This window comes from Musca domestica, unplaced genomic scaffold (assembly GCF_030504385.1).
Source record: "Musca domestica strain aabys unplaced genomic scaffold, Musca_domestica.polishedcontigs.V.1.1 10, whole genome shotgun sequence".
NCBI classification, from domain to species: Eukaryota; Metazoa; Arthropoda; class Insecta; order Diptera; family Muscidae; genus Musca; species Musca domestica.
Window position 1 is genome coordinate 17,068,217 of NW_026712115.1, and position 26,290 is coordinate 17,094,506.

General features: G+C 33.2%; 2 protein-coding genes across 5 annotated transcripts in view; one reads left to right on the plus strand and one right to left on the minus strand.

Annotated features, from left to right (window-relative positions):
• The window catches only part of LOC109612410 (potassium voltage-gated channel subfamily H member 8), a 1,874,382-nt gene that overhangs the window by 1,307,024 nt on the left and 541,068 nt on the right, over positions 1–26,290 (minus strand). The gene's annotated exons all lie outside the window — the stretch shown is intronic.
• Positions 1,112–4,957, plus strand: LOC109614188 (uncharacterized). The gene is made up of 2 exons (XM_059127145.1): positions 1,112–2,711; positions 4,822–4,957. The coding sequence occupies exons 1-2, from the start codon at positions 1,532–1,534 to the stop codon at positions 4,830–4,832; spliced, it is 1,191 nt and encodes a 396-aa protein (XP_058983128.1). The 5' UTR covers positions 1,112–1,531; the 3' UTR covers positions 4,833–4,957.

Here is a 26,290-nt window from a genome sequence, read left to right on the forward strand (position 1 = left end):
GCATCAAAATCCCGCACAATTGATGGCGCCGATTTCCTTCTAAAGTTGTTGTTATTTAATGCGAATTTATAGTTGAGAAAATTCTGTTAAAAATGAGACCAAAATCGCCAAAATATCAAACACACATCCTATACATAGGCGATTTCGATAAAAAGTTTAATTAAAATTATAACGATTCCAAATATCGAAAGGTACTCAGATATGAGGGCTTTAGAAAAACGTGAACCTATATAGAAAAAGTTCTAAGTAATATGTGTGGATCAACAGGGCTTATTTACAAATTGCATATAAACAAAATATACAGATATGTAAAATTTTAGACCATAATTTGACACATTTGTAAGACTAGCAGACTTATGTGAAGGTATAATAAAAGTTTTTTTTTTCTAGAAAGTAGGAAAGTAACCAAATTTATGTGAATAATTAAATAATATAATTAAAGGGAGGGCTAATGTTTCTTAAAACAGTATTAAGAATTATATTAGGTATGCCATCTATCTATCAATATATCCATCAACTATTGGATACCTCTTGAAAAATTCTTTATTGTTACATTTCAATACTGAGGGAATTGAGGAAACCTTTCGTTTTATGTTAACGAAATCACAAAAAATATTTAGGGTTGGATTTAAAATTATTTTCACAATTATATACAATCTATGGGACTCTAAAGTATACTTAGACCTAGCAACAGAGTAGTTAGTGTAATCTATTGTTAGGCCTGATTTTTTATATTTACGAAAAAGCTTATTTTTAGAATAAATAACTCAGGTGTTGTTTGTGCATATTCATTGGATTTTTCAACTCTAGCAGTTGGAATACATTCCACGTTAAATTTATTGTAAATACAATAAAATCTATCCATTTCATATTCTAAATCTTTTTGGCTATTACACAGGCTCACAGAGGCCTATGAGGGTATTGAGCTTCCGAAAATTATCATGTTTATAATAAAGGACAATTTTAAATGAATCTGGCTTTCTCCGATTATATAACTGTGAGTCATGAGATATATAAAGTTTGATGGTATATATCTTCAGGGGTACATATTGGAGGAATTCTGAGTATATCAAAATGCTATGTTATTATAGAGTATTGCATATATCAAGTATATACTGTATTTTGTATTGTATGCAGAGCCTACTGTAATATCACTATATAGTACTTGTATGCAGAGCCTACTGTAATATTACTGTTTAGTACTCTTACATTCTTCCATTCCCTCTCATTCGTTGTTTATTAAATATCACTCAATCACTACTAATGAGTGTAACAGTAGTGATTGTTGAACCCTATTCTCTTTTGTAAACAGAAAATAAACATATTACATTTTGGACTTTGATCGCAACGGTTGTGTTATTATTTTTGTCTATTTGAAAGACATTACATTGGCGACGAGGAAAAATAAAAAAAAAAAAATAAAAGTTAGTGTATATACACATAAAAAAATATATGTAAATACATATAAATCCATTTTGTGGAAATTAATAATAATAATAAAAAAAAAAAACACAACAAAAACAACAAGTAAATGCCTCCTAAGATGGAAGAAGCTGCAAATCAAAGTTTTAATGTTGCTCCAGTAACAGTGCTTCAATCGTCGAATGTGCCGGAATTCAACCCTAATGTGGAGTCGTGGAACGTTTGGAAGGAGAGATTGGACATTCATTTTTTTGAAATTAACTGTTCGGACGAGAACACCAAAAAGTCAATTTTGTTGAAATCAATTGGTGTTGTGCCGTACAGAGTTTTGCATAGTTTATGCAGTCCGGAGTCTCCAGTGTCCGTGTCGTATAAAAAGCTGTGTGAGATTTTAGATACACAATATACCCCACCAACTATTGTATTTAGTGAGCGGAAGAAGTTTCATTTGTGTAGCAAAGCTGAAAATGAGTCGGTGGCTGAATGGTATGCTCGTGTAAAAACATTAGCACTCAATTGCAAGTTTGGTGTCAGCTTGGATGCATTTGTACTTAATCAATTTGTTATGGGTTTGCCAAATTTCATCTTTGAACGATTGTGTGAAGAAGATGAAACCCTAACAGTACAAAGTGCATTAAGAAAGGCTATGATTTTGGAAACGAAGCATATGGCAAAGGCAGAGGAGAAAAGTCAATGCACTGTAAATTTGGTTAACGGTCAGAAATATGCAAAAAATCACTATGGTGGTGGTGGCAGAGGCAGCACTGGCAGTGGTAATAGAGATGGTGGTAGCAGCAGCAGCAAACGTAACAACAATAGCAGAGACAGCAAGAGCGGCGGTGGCAAGAAATATGCATGTTCTCATTGTGGTTGGAGAAATCATAGTTCTCAGTCTTGCAAATATAAAGAGAGCAGATGTCATTCGTGTGGAAAAATTGGTCATTTGGCATCGGTCTGCTATAGTAGGAAAAAGAGTGTAAATTATGTATCGAATGAAATTAATGACGTTGAGAGTGATGTTCATGAATATAACAATGTTTTCGATTATTCTATTTTTAGTGTGGCTGAGAAAGAAAATGGTGATGTGTATTCTCTGGATGTTGTTGTTGATGGTGTGGAACTGAAGGCAGTGTGTGATACAGGTGCACCATGTACGTTGTTGCCGATTTCATTTTTGGAAGAGAACGGAATTAAGAGAAAATTGAGATCGTGTAAAGTGCCATATGTAGATTACAATGGTGTTAGGCTGAAGTTGGCTGGTGAATATGATGCAAGTGTAACGTATAAAGGTAATACCAAATCAGTAGTGGTAGTTGTTGTTGTTACGAAGAATCCTCCGTTGCTTGGTCGATCGTTTTTACGAGCTTTTAATTTTGAATTATTACAAGTTAACAACATTCAAGTCTCTGATATGACAATTGTTAATCAGTTGAAAAATGAATTCAATGGAGTTTTTGATGGTAAATTGGGAAAGTTTAGTGGATGCACAATTTCCCTACAAGTTGTTAGTGACGCAGTACCAATATTTTGCAAACCAAGGCCATTGCCACTAGCTTGGAAAGAACGAGTTGAAAAACATTTACGTCAATTAATTGCCTCTGACGTCTTGGAACCCATAGATAATTCGGATTGGGGTACTCCCCTTGTTCCTATTTTAAAACCCAATGGTGATTTGAGGATTTGTGGTGATTATAAGGTCACATTGAACAAGTTTTTGGTTGATTTCAAGTATCCTCTACCTAGGATTGATGAAATTTTTGCTTCGTTGGAAGGTGGTGAAGTTTTCACCAAACTAGATCTTTCAAATGCTTATAATCAGCTTGTTCTAGATGACGATTCTCAACTTTTGTGTGCGTGGACTACTCATATTGGAACCTTAAAAGTTAAACGTTTACCCTTTGGTGTGAAAACAGCGGCAGCAATTTTTCAAAAGACTATTGAGAATTTGTTAAGAGATATTCCGTGTGTTGTGGTTTATCAGGACGACATAACCGTTACTGGAAAGAATTTGAGTGAACATATTTTGACGTTAAGGCGTGTATTAGAGAAGCTACAGTCTTCGGGATTAAAACTTAACGTGAAGAAGTCAAAATTTTTTCAAAACGAGATTTCCTACTTAGGATTTAATATTAACAGAAATGGATTGACTAAGAATGATGAAAGAATTTCAAGCATTATGTCTGCGCCTATTCCAAGAAATATATCCGAAGTACGAGCTTTTGTTGGTATGGCGAATTATTATTCAAAATTCATCAACGATTTTGCTGATATTATGTCTCCGCTATATAATTTGTTGAGTAAGGATGTTTCGTTCGTTTGGTCTGATAAATGTCAAAAGGCTTATGACAGAATTAAACGTGAAGTTACGTCCGATCAGGTCCTGGTGCATTTTAACCCTAAATTGCCTTTGATTTTGACAACGGATGCGTCGAACAATGCTGTTGCTGGTGTTCTATCACATAAATTTTCTGATGTTTCTAAACCCATTTCATTTGTTTCACGAGCTTTAACCAAGAGTGAGAAAAATTATAGCACTTTGGAAAAAGAAGCTCTTGCTATCGTGTTTTGTGTTACAAAGCTTAAACAATATTTGATTGGAAATAGATTTATTTTGAAGACTGATCATCGTCCACTGTTAACAATTTTTGGAAGTAACAAAGGCTTGCCAATAATGGCGTCAGCGAGGATGCAACGTTGGGCCTTGATCCTTTCTGGTTTTAATTATACCATTGAGTATGTAAAAGGATGTAAAAATGAAGCTGATTCTATTTCCAGATTACCTCATATAAACTTTGAAAGTAATCATAGTGAAAGTTCATATATAAATTTTATTGAATCACAAAGAGATTTTCCAGTGGACTTCAAAGATATCTGCAGAGAAACCCGAAGAGACCCGATTTTATCGAAAGTAGCAGCAAGTATTTTGGATGGTACACTTGAAAATTTAAAAGATCCTATTTTTTCCACATTTCGAGAAAAATACATTGAATTAACTGTAGAATATGGTTGCGTTCTATGGGGATACAGAACAGTTATTCCTCAAAAATTAAAATCCAAAATTTTGGAAGCTTTGCATTCCTCACATTTAGGAATAGTCAAAACAAAAGCATTGGCTAGGTCGTATGTATGGTGGCCTGGTATTGATAAAGATATAGAAAGTCTCATAAAAAACTGTGTACCGTGTCAAAAATTACAGCCTAGTCCTGAGAAAGGAATTTTGATACCATGGGAGCCCTGTGGTTCAGTATGGAAACGTATTCACGTTGATTTTGCTGGTCCAATTAAAAACTTTCATTTTTTGGTTGTTATCGATTCTTATTCTAAATTTGTCGAAGTTTTTAAGACAAAGGACATAACATCTTCTTTTACAATAAGAAAACTAAGAGAACTATTTTGCAGGTATGGATTAGTGGATACCCTAGTTAGTGACAATGGGTCACAGTTCACATCATCTGAATTTCAGACATTTTTATCCTTAAATGGAATTAAGCACAGTTTAACTGCACCCGGACATCCATCCACAAATGGGCAAGCCGAAAATTTTGTCAAAACGCTTAAAAAATCTATCTATGCAAATTTGGATGGTAATAGAGACGCCAATATTGATCAGATTTTATGCCGATTCTTAATGGACTATCGAAATATGATCCACTGCAGTACTGGTGAGTCACCGGCAAAAATATTTTTCGGGAGAGAGCTCAAGACCCGATTCAGCAATCTTAAACCTCCTACCATAAAAGAAAAATTAAAGCTTTCGCAAGAGAAAAACATAATACATCATAAAGGAAAACGCAATGCAACTTTCCATGAAGGTCAAAAGGTTATGGTTCGAGATTACCGAAATCCCAATAAACCCAGTTGGACACAAGCTACAATCACACAACAACTCGGACCTCAATCTTACTCGTGTACATTAAGTCACAATAATAACAACATCAAACGTCATTTAGACCAAATCCGAGGCAGTTCTGTACAACAGCTGTCCAACGACATCACGATTCCATCCAACAACGACGACAACAATGCTATAGTCACACCTCCATCAATAACTGAAGATACTTCACAAACCACAAGAAATCTCAGACCTCGAGCAGGAGGAAAAGTCGTTAAAAAAAAACTAAAAAAATTTATGTAAATATCCATATTGTAAAATTATTTTGAATTAAATATTTGAATTTTAATATGTATGAAACAGCTTTAGGAGGAGCATATAGAGTATTGCATATATCAAGTATATACTGTATTTTGTATTGTATGCAGAGCCTACTGTAATATCACTATATAGTACTTGTATGCAGAGCCTACTGTAATATTACTGTTTAGTACTCTTACATTCTTCCATTCCCTCTCATTCGTTGTTTATTAAATATCACTCAATCACTACTAATGAGTGTAACAGTAGTGATTGTTGAACCCTATTCTCTTTTGTAAACAGAAAATAAACATATTACATTTTGGACTTTGATCGCAACGGTTGTGTTATTATTTTTGTCTATTTGAAAGACATTACAGTTATATTTACAAACGCCAATTCAATAATTTTGTCGTGGGAATTTTGTTCACTGTTTATTTGATGAAGATTTAAGTCTAAAAACGATTTATAACTTCAAATGTATACTGGGAACTGTTCATTTCGGATAGCAAAGGAATCAAAGCTTCAGGAACTGGCATTGGAAGCCACCTAACGGAAGGCATATTTAAATCACCAAGAATCAGGATGCGATCAGAATATTTAATTTTTTCAGTGATTAAATTTATTGCTGATTACAAATGTTTACCAATGTCAAGTGAAGATAAAGGTGGAATATAAGAATAATTTATAAACAGCTTAGATTTGCCCTATTCAAAGGAAACACCAATCAATTCTATATCAAGAGAATCATTTAGATCAATTAAATTGGTGGTATATTTGGTATCAACTGCAATAAGTAAGCCACCACCTTTTTTACAAGCACGATTTTTTCTAACTATTTGATATTTTGAACATACAATTTCACTATTTAATGTAGATGTTTTTAATCAAATTTCGGAGATAACTAATACATTGCAACATAAAGCTTAACAAGTGAAGAAAGATGAAAATGTTTATAGGTGCGGTTGTAAGATTTAAAAGTTTTTCCAAAAAATTTATTTTTATGTAATTCTTTGCTTCCTCTTCTATTGAGCTTACGATCTCGTCACTTGGGTAAAAAATTTTTTTGTCATTGAAGTTATCTTTAAAATAACTTCTGGGGAGAATTTCTCAGACAAAAAACAAGGGAACATATGAGGATTTTTGGCTTTTTCCGAAAACTAGGCTTTCCCTGCCTTACCCCATGGTAAACATTACCATCGTTTTCCACTAGTAAACAGACGGTGTTTTTATAAAAACAACAATAATGGGATTAAGCCTGACCATTTTGCAACAACAAAATACTATGGTATCCCGAACAAACAAGCCAACACTATTCTTTTTAATAATTATAATTATTTTTTGTTAATTTTAATATCAAATCTGTAACAAGATTTTTTTATTTATTTATTTTATTTTCTTTTTAAAAATTTGGTAACTTTTTGAGATGATAACTAAACAAGAACATATGTTTCAACAACTAATTAACCCTTGTAACAAAAGAAAGAGGATAAAGAGAAGAATGTTAAACTAAACATTTTTATAACACTTCACCAATTATCACTACGAATTGCGAAATCAATATTAAACACTTTTAGACACTTTTTTTTATCAGATTAATTAATTTAATAAAATAGATAATTAATATTTTTTTCAGAAGCACAGAGCACAACAATTTTTGACACCAATCATAACAGGGCTATCAAGTTAAAAATAAAACTAGCGTAATCGTGACCATCGACAGAGGAGTTACTAAAACTTAATTTCGAAACAAGTAAATAAGCTGTAAGTTCGGCCGGGCCGAACTTTGAATACCCTCCACCACTTGGAAGGAATTTGGCAATTCTCAAAAATAATAAAATACGTTAAAACTTCTGTTAAAATCTTAAAAATACCAAATGTAGCTATTATATTAGGGTCTATCTATCTGTTTATAATGTAGCTAAAATCATGAAAATACGGAATATAGGGAGGTACAATGGTGTTTATAAAACGTGGATATGCACAGACAATTTTCTGTCATAGGCTGTAATATCCATTACGAACTTCAAATGCTAAATTTGAAACAATTGCGGTAAATAATGTCGCTAAAATTATCAAAATACCGAATATGGGGGGGGGGGGTAACGTTATATGAGGGATATACGAAGAAGTGGACCTGCACAGACAATTTTCTGCCATAGGCTGTAGTATTCATTACGAACTTCAAATGCGAAATTTGAAATCCGGTAATTAATGTCGCTAAAATCCGGTAATTAATGTCGCTAAAATCGTGAAAATACCGAATATCGGGGGGTACCGTTATATGGGGGCTATACGAAGGATTGGACCTGCACAGACAATTTTCTGTCATAGGCTGTAGCATACGTTACGAACTCCTAATACAAAATTTGAATTTGAAATAATGCCTCTAAAATCATCAAAATACCGAATATCGGGAGGTACCGTTATATGGGGGCTTTACGAAGACTTGCACTAACAATTTTATGTTATAGGCTATAGTATTCATTACGAACTTCAAATACCAAACATTATGTTATTGGCTATAGTATTCATTACGAACTTCAAATACCAAATTTGAAATAGTTCCGGTGAATAATGTCGCTAAAATCATCAAAATACTTAATACCGGGAGGTACTATTATATGGGGGCTATACCAAAACGTGGACCTGCACGGTCAATTTTCTGTCATAGGTTGTATTATCCAATACGAACTTCAAATGCCAAAATTGAAAGAATTCCCGTAAATAATATCGCTAAAATCATCAAAAAACCGAATATCGGGGGGTACCGTTACATAGGGCCTATACGCAGACATGGACCTACATGGCCCATTTTCTGTTTTATGCTGTACTATCTATTACAAACTTCAAATACCAAATTTGAAACAATTCCGGTAAATAATGTTGCTAAAATTATCAAGATACCGAATATCGGGAGTTACCGAAGACGTGGACCTACATGGCCCATTTTCTGTTTTAAGCCGTAGCATCTATTACGAACTTTAAATATTAATTTTGAAACTATTCCGATAAAAAATGTCGCTAGAATCATCAAAATACCGCATATCGGGAGGTACCGTTATATGGGGCCTATACGAAGACATGGACCTATATGGCCCATTTTCAAAACCAAAAGTACTGCAGACATAGTACACATTTGAGTAAAATTTTATCAACCTATTTCATTTCGGTCGGAAGCTAGAGTGATTTCCACAGACGGATAGACGGACAGACGGACGGACATTGATATTTCGACAATGAATTTTATGCTGATCAAGAATATATGTACTTCGTGGGGTCTAAAATGTGTCTAAAGGTGTTACAAACGGAATGACAAACTTAATATACCTTCCATACTATGGTGGAGGGTATAAAAACTGTCTCGGAGTCGAATTTAAATCGCTTTTGGAAGCTTCTAAGGAAGCTATACGGTAGCGCAAATTACTGGCAGACATACAAACCGAACAAATAGAGATAACTATAATCATAGAGATAAATATAATCATTGTAGATAACTATAATCATTGTAAGCTTAATAAAGGACGAGAAACTGAGCAATCGAACAAAACATATTGCCACAAAACGTTATTTTGTCAAGGATTATGTTGAGAATAATCTTTTTGAAAAAATGATTGCAGCCATGATGACAAAACCATTATCACGTCAAACTTTAGAAGGGCCTTTAAGTCGATTAAGGAAGAGTGTTTGAGAATCAATCTATTTCTCTGCAGTATTTGATAACATGCATCATTTTATAATAACTATTCGAAGTATGCTCTGATAATTACAAACTTTTTTAAACTGGCTTGCTTTGCATTCAAAATACATTGTTCAATTCCTTAATATAGTTTATATTTTATTTAGACGTTTTTATACCCTCCACCTTGGAAAGGAGGGTATATTAACATTGTCATTCCGTTTGTAACATCCTTAAATATTCGTCGTAGACCCCACAAAGTATATATATTCATAATCAGCATAAAATTCTAAGTCGAATTAATGATGTCCGGTTAATTTGTATTTATTGGTCTTAATGGGTTCTAGCTCTTTTGGCGAAGTATGTATAGGTCCACGTTTTTGTACAGCCCCATATAGCCGTATTTCCCGATATTCGGTATTTTGATGATTTTTGGCACATTTTCCCATGAATACGTATAAAAATAGGTTGGTTGTGTTATTCTCATGCGTGTAGATCCGGAAAATAATACAGAACACTCTGCGAGAATTTAAGTTGTCAGTGATGAGTTTGAACCGTTGTTGGGTTTTTGGCGTGTACTTCCTTTAGTCTTATTAAATGTATAACTGAAGTTTTGGTAACGTCATATCTATTTGACGTTACAGGAAGCGCCTACTTCCTTTGGTCTTATTATATACTATATAGAACACTCTGCCAATATTTTAGTTGTCAGTGATGAGTATGAACTGCTGTTGGGTTTTAGTCGTGTACTTCCTGAAATTCCTTAATATTAAATGTATAGATGAAGTTTTGGTAACAAATCGTTTTCCGATCAATTCGTTGCTACTCATGCAGATTTATTTTAAGGTATTGGAAAATGTTTGGGTACTTGTTCGAATTCTTTAAAGGAGGGATCTGTGCCAGTGTTACACTACAAAAATGAACTAGTCGTGCATGAGGTACCATTACTTCTGTTGACTATTCTACAGTTTGGGTAAATAATATAATATTTCGAACGAATGCAGATATTATTTGTCGACAGGTAACAAATCAGGTTTCTGCTGAATCAAAAGTTCGGTACAGTACTGGCTGAGAAACTCACTGTCAAAGTTTAGCTTTTGAGTTATTTTCAATATTTTGCATGAATTAATATATATATATATATATATATATATATATATATATATATATATATATATATATATATATATATATATATAATATGTATATATAATAATGAATATATGGGTTTAAAAAATTATTACAGGAGATACTGTTGACTTTCCATCCAGTCCTAAGTATTTATTTGGGCGCTGAGGAACTGACCACGCCTACTTTTTATATTTTTTTAAAAATGTTTGTTCTAACCCGCGTACGGTTTTTATGCAAAGAAAAAGTGACCACGCCCAATTTTACGACCATTTGATCGATTTACCTAAAATTATAATATTTACGAAAATCATGAAGATATCTGTTCCACAGTTAGTATACAACGTAATCTTTACTCGCCCTCCAACCCTGGGTATCTGTTTGGGGACAGAGCAACTGGACTCACCTACTTCTTTAAATCAATATGTAAATATTTTAAAAAAGTGTAGTTGTTGAGTGTAGTTGGAAGCGTTCTAATATTCCGGAATGTTTTATGTTGATCAAAATAGTGTTTTGTTGATTAACTAAGCGTGTCTTTTCTTCAGATTTTGCAATGGACCCCTTGAAAATCATAAGTTTATAAAGTCCAATCAAGTTTTCGCCTGCTGTTGGTAGAGCGTGACAAGTTGGAAGATAAGCCTGGATCAGCGATAAACCTTTGTGTTGATAACAGTGCAATAAGTTCTGTGTTGCTTATTTGGGGTATTCTTTAGCTACATTACTTTTGGTTTTCTCAACCATGTTGAGTGTCAATTTCATCCTATTTTATGACGTTAATTGTTGAATCAATGAACCAAGTTTGCTATATAAGCGTGTTCCCAATTTGCCTTGTTGATAATTCTTGAAACTTCTTCTCCATAGTCTGATTTAAGAGTCATAAAAGTACATGCGCTATATTGCCAACTTTGTTAAATGGGATTCTACTAAAGGTCTGCTTGTGAATATCTTCTTTTCTTGTAGTAATTGATTTTCAATTTGTTTGAGGTTCTTAACGACAACGTTACATTGCAATCTTTACTCCTTTTATCCGAATTGTTGCATAACAAAGTGCAGTTATTGAATGGATTAATTTCGACAAGTGTTTAAACTGGACGTCATTTAACTCTTTTAAAATCTTGTACAATACTTTTAGATGGGTCTTGTAGGGAGTGGTGTTGGTATACTTTAATACGTTTTCTATTTCCTGTTGCTGACTTATAAAATTGATGTCTTTTAGTATTATATATATTAGGTACGTAGATTATTTCAGTCTTCAAAGTATCGATAAATGGTGATAAAACCTTTTTTCGTTAAACAGTTGGAAGCGTTCTAATATTCCGGAATGTTTTATGTTGATCAAAATAGTGTTGTGTTGATTAACTAAGCGTGCCTTTTCTTCAGATTTTGCAATGGACCTCTTGAAAATCATAAGTTTATAAAGTCCAATCAAGTTTTCGCCTGCTGTTGGTAGAGCGTGACAAGTCGGAAGATTAGCCTGGATCAGCGATAAACCTATGTGTTGATAACAGTGCAGTTCCGGTAAATAATGTTGCTAAAATTATCAAGATACCGAATATCGGGAGGTACCGAAGACGTGGACCTACATGACCCAGATAGACGGACAGACGGACCGACATTGATATTTCGACATAGAATTTTATGCGGATCAAGAATATATGTACTTTGTGGGGTCTAATGTGTCTAAAGGTGTTACATACTATGGTGGAGGGTATAAAAACTGCCTCGGAGTCGAATTTAAATCGCTTTTGGAAGCTTCTAAGGAAGCTATGCGGTAGCGCAAATTACTGGCAGACATACAAACCGAACAAATAGAGATAACTATAATCATAGAGATAAATATAATCATTGTAGGTAACTATAATCATTGTAAGCTTAACAAAGGACGAGAAACTGAGCAATCAAACAAAACATATTGCCACAAAACGTTATTTTGTCAAGGATTATGTTGAGAATAATCTTTTTGAAAAAATGATTGCAGCCATGATGCCAAAACCATTATCACGTCAAACTTTAGAAGGTTTTAGATCATCAGTAGGCCTTTAAGTTGATTGAGGAAGAGTGTTTGAGAATCAATCTAATTCTCTGCAGTATTTGTTCACATGCATCATTTTATAATAACTATTCGAAGTATGCTCTGATAATTACAAACTTTTTTAAACTGGCTTGCTTTGCATTCAAAATACATTGTTCAATTCCTTAATATAATTTATATTTTATTTAGACGTTTTTATACCCTCCACCTTGGAAAGGAGGGTATATTAACTTTGTCATTCCATTTGTAATATCCTTAAATATTCGTCGTAGACCCCATAAAGTATATATATATATATTCATAATCAGCATAAAATTCTAAGTCGATTTAATGATGTCCGGTTAATTTGTATTTATTGGTCTTAATGGGTTCTAGCTCTTTGGCGAAGTATGTATAGGTCCACGTTTTTGTACAGCCCCATATAGCCGTATTTACCGATATTCGGTATTTTGATGATTTTTGGCACATTTTCCCATGAATACGTCTAAAAATTTAAGTTGTCAGTGATGAGTTTGAACCGTTGTTGAGTTTTAGTCGTGTACTTCCTTTAGTCTTATTAAATGTATAACTGAAGTTTTGGTAACAAATCGATTACCGACCAGTTCATTTGAGTTTGTTGCTGCTTATACATATCTATTTGACGTTATAGGAAGCGCCTACTTCCTTTGGTCTTATTATATACTATATAGAACACTCTGCCAATATTTTAGTTGTCAGTGATGAGTATGAACTGCTGCTGGGTTTTAGTCGTGTACTTCCTTAAATTCCTTAATATTAAATGTATAGATGAAGTTTTGGTAACAAATCGTTTTCCGATCAATTCGTTGCTACTCATGCAGATTTATCTTAAGGTATTGGAAAATGTTTGGGTACTTGTTCGAATTCTTTAAAGGAGGGATCTGTGCCAGTGTTACACTACAAAAATGAACTAGTCGTGCATGAGGTACAATTACTTCTGTTGACTATTCAACAGTTTGGGTAAATAATATAATATTTCGAACGAATGCAGATATTATTTGTCGACAGGTAACAAATCAGCTTTCTGCTGAATCAAAAGTTCGGTACAGTAGTAGCTGAGAAATTCACTGTCAAAGTTTAGCTTTTAAGTTATTTTCAATATTTTGCATGAATAAACGAGTGGTTTTGTATTTTATACCCTCCTACAATAATAATATAAAACGTTATATTTTTTATTAAAAAACAAATTAAGACATTACAAAGAAATATGTGCATAAAAAAGTATAAATGCTTTGGTTTTAAATTAGTTATTAAAATGAGTAACAAACGGAATGACAAACTTAATATACCCTCTATATTATTGTTAGGGATATAAAAACAAGTTAACTTCGGTCGGGCCGAACATTTTATAATACCCACCCTGAGGTAAGGACAACTTTAAAATAAAAGTATCGGGATTGAATATTGGGTTCACTTCCGTTTTTGCCGTTTCACTGGGCATCAAAATCACGCACAATTGATGGCGCCGATTTCCTTCTAAAGTTGTTGTTATTTAATGCGAATTTATAGTTGAGAAAATTCTGTTAAAAATGAGACCAAAATCGCCAAAATATCAAACACACATCCTATACATAGGCGATTTCGATAAAAAGTTTAATTAAAATTATAACGATTCCAAATATCGAAAGGTACTGAGATATGAGGGCTTTAGAAAAACGTGAACCTATATAGAAAAAGTTCTAAGTAATATGTGTGGATCAACAGGGCTTATTTACAAATTGCATATAAACAAAATATACAGATATGTAAAATTTTAGACCATAATTTGACACATTTGTAAGACTAGCAGACTTATGTGAAGGTATAATAAAAGTTTTTTTTTTTTTTTTTCTAGAAAGTAGGAAAGTAACCAAATTTATGTGAATAATTAAATAATATAATTAAAGGGAGGGCTAATGTTTCTTAAAACAGTATTAAGAATTATATTAGGTATGCCATCTATCTATCAATATATCCATCAACTATTGGATACCTCTTGAAAAATTCTTTATTGTTACATTTCAATACTGAGGGAATTGAGGAAACCTTTCGTTTTATGATAACGAAATCACAAAAAATATTTAGGGTTGGATTTAAAATTATTTTCACAATTATATACAATCTATGGGACTCTAAAGTATACTTAGACCTAGCAACAGAGTAGTTAGTGTAATCTATTGTTAGGCCTGATTTTTTATATTTACGAAAAAGCTTATTTTTAGAATAAATAACTCAGGTGTTGTTTGTGCATATTCATTGGATTTTTCAACTCTAGCAGTTGGAATACATTCCACGTTAAATTTATTGTAAATACAATAAAATCTATCCATTTCATATTCTAAATCTTTTTGGCTATTACACAGGCTCACAGAGGCCTATGAGGGTATTGAGCTTCCGAAAATTATCATGTTTATAATAAAGGACAATTTTAAATGAATCTGGCTTTCTCCGATTATATAACTGTGAGTCATGAGATATATAAAGTTTGATGGTATATATCTTCAGGGGTACATATTGGAGGAATTCTGAGTATATCAAAATGCTATGTTATATTTACAAACGCCAATTCAATAATTTTGTCGTGGGAATTTTGTTCACTGTTTATTTGATGAAGATTTAAGTCTAAAAACGATTTATAACTTCAAATGTATACTGGGAACTGTTAATTTCGGATAGCAAAGGAATCAAAGCTTCAGGAACTGGCATTGGAAGCCACCTAACGGAAGGCATATTTAAATCACCAAGAATCAGGATACGATCAGAATATTTAATTTTTTCAGTGATTAAATTTATTGCTGATAAATGCTGATTACAAATGTTTACCAATGTCAAGTGAAGATAAAGGTGGAATATAAGAATAATTTATAAACAACTTAGATTTGCCCTATTCAAAGGAAACACCAATCAATTCTATATCAAGAGAATCATTTAGATCAATTAAATTGGTGGTATATTTGGTATCAACTGCAATAAGTAAGCCACCACCTTTTTTACAAGCACGATTTTTTCTAACTATTTGATATTTTGAACATACAATTTCACTATTTAATGTAGATGTTTTTAATCAAATTTCGGAGATAACTAATACATTGCAACATAAAGCTTAACAAGTGAAGAAAGATGAAAATGTTTATAGGTGCGGTTGTAAGATTTAAAAGTTTTTCCAAAAAATTTATTTTTATGTAATTCTTTGCTTCCTCTTCTATTGAGCTTACGATCTCGTCACTTGGGTAAAAAATTTTTTTTGTCATTGAAGTTATTTTTAAAATAACTTCTGGGGAGAATATCTCAGACAAAAAAACAAGGGAACATATGAGGATTTTTGGCTTTTTCCGAAACCTAGGCTTTCCCTGCCTTACCCCATGGTAAACATTACCATCGTTTTCCACTAGTAAACAGACGGTGTTTTTATAAAAACAACAATAATGGGATTAAGCCTGACCATTTTGCAACAACAAAATACTATGGTATCCCGAACAAACAAGCCAACACTATTCTTTTTAATAATTATAATTATTTTTTGTTAATTTTAATATCAAATCTGTAACAAGATTTTTTTATTTATTTATTTTATTTTCTTTTTAAAAATTTGGTAACTTTTTGAGATGATAACTAAACAAGAACATATGTTTCAACAACTAATTAACCCTTGTAACAAAAGAAAGAGGATAAAGAGAAGAATGTTAAACTAAACATTTTTATAACACTTCACCAATTATCACTACGAATTGCGAAATCAATATTAAACACTTTTAGACACTTTTTTTATCAGATTAATTAATTTAATAAAATAGATAAATAATATTTTTTTCAGAAGCACAGAGCACAACAATTTTTGACACCAATCATAACAGGGCTATCAAGTTAAAAATAAAACTAGCGTAATCGTGACCATCGACAGAGGAGTTACTAAAACTTAATTTCGAAACAAGTAAATAAGCTGTAAGTTCGGCCGGGCCGAACTTTGAATACCCTCCACCACTTGGAAGGAATTTGGCAATTCTCAAAAATAATAAAGTACGTTAAAACTTCTGTTAAAATCTTAAAAATACCAAATGTAGCTATTATATTAGGGTCTATCTATCTGTTTATAATGTAGCTAAAATCATGAAAATACGGAATATAGGGAGGTACAATGGTGTTTATAAAACGTGGATATGCACAGACAATTTTCTGTCATAGGCTGTAATATCCATTACGAACTTCAAATGCTAAATTTGAAACAATTGCGGTAAATAATGTCGCTAAAATTATCAAAATACCGAATATGGGGGGATATACGAAGAAGTGGACCTGCACAGACAATTTTCTGCCATAGGCTGTAGTATTCATTACGAACTTCAAATGCGAAATTTGAAATCCGGTAATTAATGTCGCTAAAATCGTGAAAATACCGAATATCGGGGGGTACCGTTATATGGGGGCTATACGAAGGATTGGACCTGCACAGACAATTTTCTGTCATAGGCTGTAGCATACGTTACGAACTCCTAATACAAAATTTGAATTTGAAATAATGCCGCTAAAATCATCAAAATACCGAATATCGGGAGGTACCGTTATATGGGGGCTTTACGAAGACTTGCACTAACAATTTTATGTCATAGGCTATAGTATTCATTACGAACTTCAAATACCAAACATTATGTTATTGGCTATAGTATTCATTACGAACTTCAAATACCAAATTTGAAATAGTTCCGGTGAATAATGTCGCTAAAATCATCAAAATACTTAATACCGGGAGGTACTATTATATGGGGGCTATACCAAAACGTGGACCTGCACGGACAATTTTCTGTCATAGGTTGTATTATCCAATACGAACTTCAAATGCCAAAATTGAAAGAATTCCCGTAAATAATATCGCTAAAATCATCAAAAAACCGAATATCGGGGGGTACCGTTACATAGGGCCTATACGCAGACATGGACCTACATGGCCCATTTTCTGTTTTATGCTGTACTATCTATTACAAACTTCAAATACCAAATTTGAAACAATTCCGGTAAATAATGTTGCTAAAATTATCAAGATACCGAATATTGGGAGTTACCGAAGACGTGGACCTACATGGCCCATTTTCTGTTTTAAGCCGTAGCATCTATTACGAACTTTAAATATTAATTTTGAAACTATTCCGATAAAAAATGTCGCTAGAATCATCAAAATACCGCATATCGGGAGGTACCGTTATATGGGGCCTATACGAAGACATGGACCTATATGGCCCATTTTCAAAACCAAAAGTACTGCAGACATAGTACACATTTGAGTAAAATTTTATCAACCTATTTCATTTCGGTCGGAAGCTAGAGTGATTTCCACAGACGGATAGACGGACAGACGGACGGACATTGATATTTCGACAAAGAATTTTATGCTGATCAAGAATATATGTACTTTGTGGGGTCTAAAATGTGTCTAAAGGTGTTACAAACGGAATGACAAACTTAATATACCTTCCATACTATGGTGGAGGGTATAAAAACTGTCTCGGAGTCGAATTTAAATCGCTTTTGGAAGCTTCTAAGGAAGCTATACGGTAGCGCAAATTACTGGCAGACATACAAACCGAACAAATAGAGATAACTATAATCATAGAGATAAATATAATCATTGTAGATAACTATAATCATTGTAAGCTTAATAAAGGACGAGAAACTGAGCAATCGAACAAAACATATTGCCACAAAACGTTATTTTGTCAAGGATTATGTTGAGAATAATCTTTTTGAAAAATTGATTGCAGCCATGATGACAAAACCATTATCACGTCAAACTTTAGAAGGGCCTTTAAGTCGATTAAGGAAGAGTGTTTGAGAATCAATCTATTTCTCTGCAGTATTTGATCACATGCATCATTTTATAATAACTATTCGAAGTATGCTCTGATAATTACAAACTTTTTTAAACTGGCTTGCTTTGCATTCAAAATACATTGTTCAATTCCTTAATATAGTTTATATTTTATTTAGACGTTTTTATACCCTCCACCTTGGAAAGGAGGGTATATTAACATTGTCATTCCGTTTGTAACATCCTTAAATATTCGTCGTAGACCCCACAAAGTATATATATATTCATAATCAGCATAAAATTCTAAGTCGAATTAATGATGTCCGGTTAATTTGTATTTATTGGTCTTAATGGGTTCTAGCTCTTTTGGCGAAGTATGTATAGGTCCACGTTTTTGTACAGCCCCATATAGCCGTATTTCCCGATATTCGGTATTTTGATGATTTTTGGCACATTTTCCCATGAATACGTCTAAAAATAGGTTGGTTGTGTTATTCTCATGCGTGTAGATCCGGAAAATAATACAGAACACTCTGCGAGAATTTAAGTTGTCAGTGATGAGTTTGAACCGTTGTTGGGTTTTTGGCGTGTACTTCCTTTAGTCTTATTAAATGTATAACTGAAGTTTTGGTAACGTCATATCTATTTGACGTTATAGGAAGCGCCTACTTCCTTTGGTCTTATTATATACTATATAGAACACTCTGCCAATATTTTAGTTGTCAGTGATGAGTATGAACTGCTGTTGGGTTTTAGTCGTGTACTTCCTTAAATTCCTTAATATTAAATGTATAGATGAAGTTTTGGTAACAAATCGTTTTCCGATCAATTCGTTGCTACTCATGCAGATTTATTTTAAGGTATTGGAAAATGTTTGGGTACTTGTTCGAATTCTTTAAAGGAGGGATCTGTGCCAGTGTTACACTACAAAAATGAACTAGTCGTGCATGAGGTACCATTACTTACGAATGCAGATATTATTTGTCGACAGGTAACAAATCAGCTTTCTGCTGAATCAAAAGTTCGGTACAGTACTAGCTGAGAAACTCACTGTCAAAGTTTAGCTTTTGAGTTATTTTCAATATTTTCTTATTAAATTTTCTTTTTAAAAATTTGGTAACTTTTTGAGATGATAACTAAACAAGAACATATGTTTCAACAACTAATTAACCCTTGTAACAAAAGAAAGAGGATAAAGATAAGAATGTTAAACTAAACATTTTTATAACACTTCACCAATTATCACTACGAATTGCGAAATCAATATTAAACACTTTTAGACACTTTTTTTATCAGATTAATTAATTTAATAAAATAGATAATTAATATTTTTTTCAGAAGCACAGAGCACAACAATTTTTGACACCAATCATAACAGGGCTATCAAGTTAAAAATAAAACTAGCCTAATCGTGACCATCGACAGAGGAGTTACTAAAACTTAATTTCGAAACAAGTAAATAAGCTGTAAGTTCGGCCGGGCCGAACTTTGAATACCCTCCACCACTTGGAAGGAATTTGGCAATTCTCAAAAATAATAAAATACGTTAAAACTTCTGTTAAAATCTTAAAAATACCAAATGTAGCTATTATATTAGGGTCTATCTATCTGTTTATAATGTAGCTAAAATCATGAAAATACGGAATATAGGGAGGTACAATGGTATTTATAAAACGTGGATATGCACAGACAATTTTCTGTCATAGGCTGTAATATCCATTACGAACTTCAAATGCTAAATTTGAATCAATTGCGGTAAATAATGTCGCTAAAATTATCAAAATACCGAATATGGGGGGATATACGAAGAAGTGGACCTGCACAGACAATTTTCTGCCATAGGCTGTAGTATTCATTACGAACTTCAAATGCGAAATTTGAAATCCGGTAATTAATGTCGCTAAAATCGTGAAAATACCGAATATCTGTTTATAATGTAGCTAAAATCATGAAAATACGGAATATAGGGAGGTACAATGGTATTTATAAAACGTGGATATGCACAGACAATTTTCTGTCATAGGCTGTAATATCCATTACGAACTTCAAATGCTAAATTTGAAACAATTGCGGTAAATAATGTCGCTAAAATTATCAAAATACCGAATATGGGGGGATATACGAAGAAGTGGACCTGCACAGACAATTTTCTGCCATAGGCTGTAGTATTCATTACGAACTTCAAATGCGAAATTTGAAATCCGGTAATTAATGTCGCTAAAATCGTGAAAATACCGAATATCGGGGGGTACCGTTATATGGGGGCTATACGAAGGATTGGACCTGCACAGACAATTTTCTGTCATAGGCTGTAGCATACGTTACGAACTCCTAATACAAAATTTGAATTTGAAATAATGCCGCTAAAATCATCAAAATACCGAATATCGGGAGGTACCGTTATATGGGGGCTTTACGAAGACTTGCACTAACAATTTTATGTCATAGGCTATAGTATTCATTACGAACTTCAAATACCAAACATTATGTTATTGGCTATAGTATTCATTACGAACTTCAAATACCAAATTTGAAATAGTTCCGGTGAATAATGTCGCTAAAATCATCAAAATACTTAATACCGGGAGGTACTATTATATGGGGGCTATACCAAAACGTGGACCTGCACGGACAATTTTCTGTCATAGGTTGTATTATCCAATACGAACTTCAAATGCCAAAATTGAAAGAATTCCCGTAAATAATATCGCTAAAATCATCAAAAAACCGAATATCGGGGGGTACCGTTACATAGGGCCTATACGCAGACATGGACCTACATGGCCCATTTTCTGTTTTATGCTGTACTATCTATTACAAACTTCAAATACCAAATTTGAAACAATTCCGGTAAATAATGTTGCTATAATTATCAAGATACCGAATATCGGGAGTTACCGAAGACGTGGACCTACATGGCCCATTTTCTGTTTTAAGCCGTAGCATCTATTACGAACTTTAAATATTAATTTTGAAACTATTCCGATAAAAAATGTCGCTAGAATCATCAATCAACCTATTTCATTTCGGTCGGAAGCTAGAGTGATTTCCACAGACGGATAGACGGACAGACGGACGGACATTGATATTTCGACAAAGAATTTTATGCTGATCAAGAATATGTGTACTTTGTGGGGTCTAAAATGTGTCTAAAGGTGTTACAAACGGAATGACAAACTTAATATACCTTCCATACTATGGTGGAGGGTATAAAAACTGTCTCGGAGTCGAATTTAAATCGCTTTTGGAAGCTTCTAAGGAAGCTATACGGTAGCGCAAATTACTGGCAGACATACAAACCGAACAAATAGAGATAACTATAATCATAGAGATAAATATAATCATTGTAGATAACTATAATCATTGTAAGCTTAATAAAGGACGAGAAACTGAGCAATCGAACAAAACATATTGCCACAAAACGTTATTTTGTCAAGGATTATGTTGAGAATAATCTTTTTGAAAAAATGATTGCAGCCATGATGACAAAACCATTATCACGTCAAACTTTAGAAGGGCCTTTAAGTCGATTAAGGAAGAGTGTTTGAGAATCAATCTATTTCTCTGCAGTATTTGATCACATGCATCATTTTATAATAACTATTCGAAGTATGCTCTGATAATTACAAACTTTTTTAAACTGGCTTGCTTTGCATTCAAAATACATTGTTCAATTCCTTAATATAGTTTATATTTTATTTAGACGTTTTTATACCCTCCACCTTGGAAAGGAGGGTATATTAACATTGTCATTCCGTTTGTAACATCCTTAAATATTCGTCGTAGACCCCACAAAGTATATATATATTCATAATCAGCATAAAATTCTAAGTCGAATTAATGATGTCCGGTTAATTTGTATTTATTGGTCTTAATGGGTTCTAGCTCTTTTGGCGAAGTATGTATAGGTCCACGTTTTTGTACAGCCCCATATAGCCGTATTTCCCGATATTCGGTATTTTGATGATTTTTGGCACATTTTCCCATGAATACGTCTAAAAATAGGTTGGTTGTGTTATTCTCATGCGTGTAGATCCGGAAAATAATACAGAACACTCTGCGAGAATTTAAGTTGTCAGTGATGAGTTTGAACCGTTGTTGGGTTTTTGGCGTGTACTTCCTTTAGTCTTATTAAATGTATAACTGAAGTTTTGGTAACGTCATATCTATTTGACGTTATAGGAAGCGCCTACTTCCTTTGGTCTTATTATATACTATATAGAACACTCTGCCAATATTTTAGTTGTCAGTGATGAATATGAACTGCTGTTGGGTTTTAGTCGTGTACTTCCTTAAATTCCTTAATATTAAATGTATAGATGAAGTTTTGGTAACAAATCGTTTTCCGATCAATTCGTTGCTACTCATGCAGATTTATTTTAAGGTATTGGAAAATGTTTGGGTACTTGTTCGAATTCTTTAAAGGAGGGATCTGTGCCAGTGTTACACTACAAAAATGAACTAGTCGTGCATGAGGTACCATTACTTACGAATGCAGATATTATTTGTCGACAGGTAACAAATCAGCTTTCTGCTGAATCAAAAGTTCGGTACAGTACTAGCTGAGAAACTCACTGTCAAAGTTTAGCTTTTGAGTTATTTTCAATATTTTCTTATTAAATTTTCTTTTTAAAAATTTGGTAACTTTTTGAGATGATAACTAAACAAGAACATATGTTTCAACAACTAATTAACCCTTGTAACAAAAGAAAGAGGATAAAGAGAAGAATGTTAAACTAAACATTTTTATAACACTTCACCAATTATCACTACGAATTGCGAAATCAATATTAAACACTTTTAGACACTTTTTTTTTATCAGATTAATTAATTTAAAAAAACAGAGCACAACAATTTTTGACACCAATCATAACAGGGCTATCAAGTTAAAAATAAAACTAGCGTAATCGTGACCATCGACAGAGGAGTTACTAAAACTTAATTTCGAAACAAGTAAATAAGCTGTAAGTTCGGCCGGGCCGAACTTTGAATACCCTCCACCACTTGGAAGGAATTTGGCAATTCTCAAAAATAATAAAATACGTTAAAACTTCTGTTAAAATCTTAAAAATACCAAATGTAGCTATTATATTAGGGTCTATCTATCTGTTTATAATGTAGCTAAAATCATGAAAATACGGAATATAGGGAGGTACAATGGTGTTTATAAAACGTGGATATGCACAGACAATTTTCTGTCATAGGCTGTAATATCCATTACGAACTTCAAATGCTAAATTTGAAACAATTGCGGTAAATAATGTCGCTAAAATTATCAAAATACCGAATATGGGGGGATATACGAAGAAGTGGACCTGCACAGACAATTTTCTGCCATAGGCTGTAGTATTCATTACGAACTTCAAATGCGAAATTTGAAATCCGGTAATTAATGTCGCTAAAATCGTGAAAATACCGAATATCGGGGGGTACCGTTATATGGGGGCTATACGAAGGATTGGACCTGCACAGACAATTTTCTGTCATAGGCTGTAGCATACGTTACGAACTCCTAATACAAAATTTGAATTTGAAATAATGCCGCTAAAATCATCAAAATACCGAATATCGGGAGGTACCGTTATATGGGGGCTTTACGAAGACTTGCACTAACAATTTTATGTCATAGGCTATAGTATTCATTACGAACTTCAAATACCAAACATTATGTTATTGGCTATAGTATTCATTACGAACTTCAAATACCAAATTTGAAATAGTTCCGGTGAATAATGTCGCTAAAATCATCAAAATACTTAATACCGGGAGGTACTATTATATGGGGGTTATACCAAAACGTGGACCTGCACGGACAATTTTCTGTCATAGGTTGTATTATCCAATACGAACTTCAAATGCCAAAATTGAAAGAATTCCCGTAAATAATATCGCTAAAATCATCAAAAAACCGAATATCGGGGGTACCGTTACATAGGGCCTATACGCAGACATGGACCTACATGGCCCATTTTCTGTTTTATGCTGTACTATCTATTACAAACTTCAAATACCAAATTTGAAACAATTCCGGTAAATAATGTTGCTAAAATTATCAAGATACCGAATATCGGGAGTTACCGAAGACGTGGACCTACATGGCCCATTTTCTGTTTTAAGCCGTAGCATCTATTACGAACTTTAAATATTAATTTTGAAACTATTCCGATAAAAAATGTCGCTAGAATCATCAAAATACCGCATATCGGGAGGTACCGTTATATGGGGCCTATACGAAGACATGGACCTATATGGCCCATTTTCAAAACCAAAAGTACTGCAGACATAGTACACATTTGAGTAAAATTTTATCAACCTATTTCATTTCGGTCGGAAGCTAGAGTGATTTCCACAGACGGATAGACGGACAGACGGACGGACATTGATATTTCGACAAAGAATTTTATGCTGATCAAGAATATATGTACTTTGTGGGGTCTAAATTGTGTCTAAAGGTGTTACAAACGGAATGACAAACTTAATATACCTTCCATACTATGGTGGAGGGTGTAAAAACTGTCTCGGAGTCGAATTTAAATCGCTTTTGGAAGCTTCTAAGGAAGCTATACGGTAGCGCAAATTACTGGCAGACATACAAACCGAACAAATAGAGATAACTATAATCATAGAGATAAATATAATCATTGTAGATAACTATAATCATTGTAAGCTTAATAAAGGACGAGAAACTGAGCAATCGAACAAAACATATTGCCACAAAACGTTATTTTGTCAAGGATTATGTTGAGAATAATCTTTTTGAAAAAATGATTGCAGCCATGATGACAAAACCATTATCACGTCAAACTTTAGAAGGGCCTTTAAGTCGATTAAGGAAGAGTGTTTGAGAATCAATCTATTTCTCTGCAGTATTTGATCACATGCATCATTTTATAATAACTATTCGAAGTATGCTCTGATAATTACAAACTTTTTTAAACTGGCTTGCTTTGCATTCAAAATACATTGTTCAATTCCTTAATATAGTTTATATTTTATTTAGACGTTTTTATACCCTCCACCTTGGAAAGGAGGGTATATTAACATTGTCATTCCGTTTGTAACATCCTTAAATATTCGTCGTAGACCCCACAAAGTATATTCATAATCAGCATAAAATTCTAAGTCGAATTAATGATGTCCGGTTAATTTGTATTTATTGGTCTTAATGGGTTCTAGCTCTTTTGGCGAAGTATGTATAGGTCCACGTTTTTGTACAGCCCCATATAGCCGTATTTCCCGATATTCGGTATTTTGATGATTTTTGGCACATTTTCCCATGAATACGTCTAAAAATAGGTTGGTTGTGTTATTCTCATGCGTGTAGATCCGGAAAATAATACAGAACACTCTGCGAGAATTTAAGTTGTCAGTGATGAGTTTGAACCGTTGTTGGGTTTTTGGCGTGTACTTCCTTTAGTCTTATTAAATGTATAACTGAAGTTTTGGTAACGTCATATCTATTTGACGTTATAGGAAGCGCCTACTTCCTTTGGTCTTATTATATACTATATAGAACACTCTGCCAATATTTTAGTTGTCAGTGATGAGTATGAACTGCTGTTGGGTTTTAGTCGTGTACTTCCTTAAATTCCTTAATATTAAATGTATAGATGAAGTTTTGGTAACAAATCGTTTTCCGATCAATTCGTTGCTACTCATGCAGATTTATTTTAAGGTATTGGAAAATGTTTGGGTACTTGTTCGAATTCTTTAAAGGAGGGATCTGTGCCAGTGTTACACTACAAAAATGAACTAGTCGTGCATGAGGTACCATTACTTACGAATGCAGATATTATTTGTCGGCAGGTAACAAATCAGCTTTCTGCTGAATCAAAAGTTCGGTACAGTACTAGCTGAGAAACTCACTGTCAAAGTTTAGCTTTTGAGTTATTTTCAATATTTGGCATGAAGTAATATATATATATATATATATATATATATATATATATATATATATATATATATAATATGTATATATAATAATGAATATATGGGTTTAAAAAATTATTACAGGAGATACTGTTGACTTTCCATCCAGTCCTAAGTATTTATTTGGGCGCTGAGGAACTGACCACGCCTACTTTTTATATTTTTTAAAAA

What these genes read in the sequence shown, in the direction of transcription:
- LOC109614188 (XM_059127145.1), top strand. Translation starts at nt 1,532, where the DNA reads ATGCCTCCTAAGATGGAAGAAGCTGCAAATCAAAGTTTTAATGTTGCT.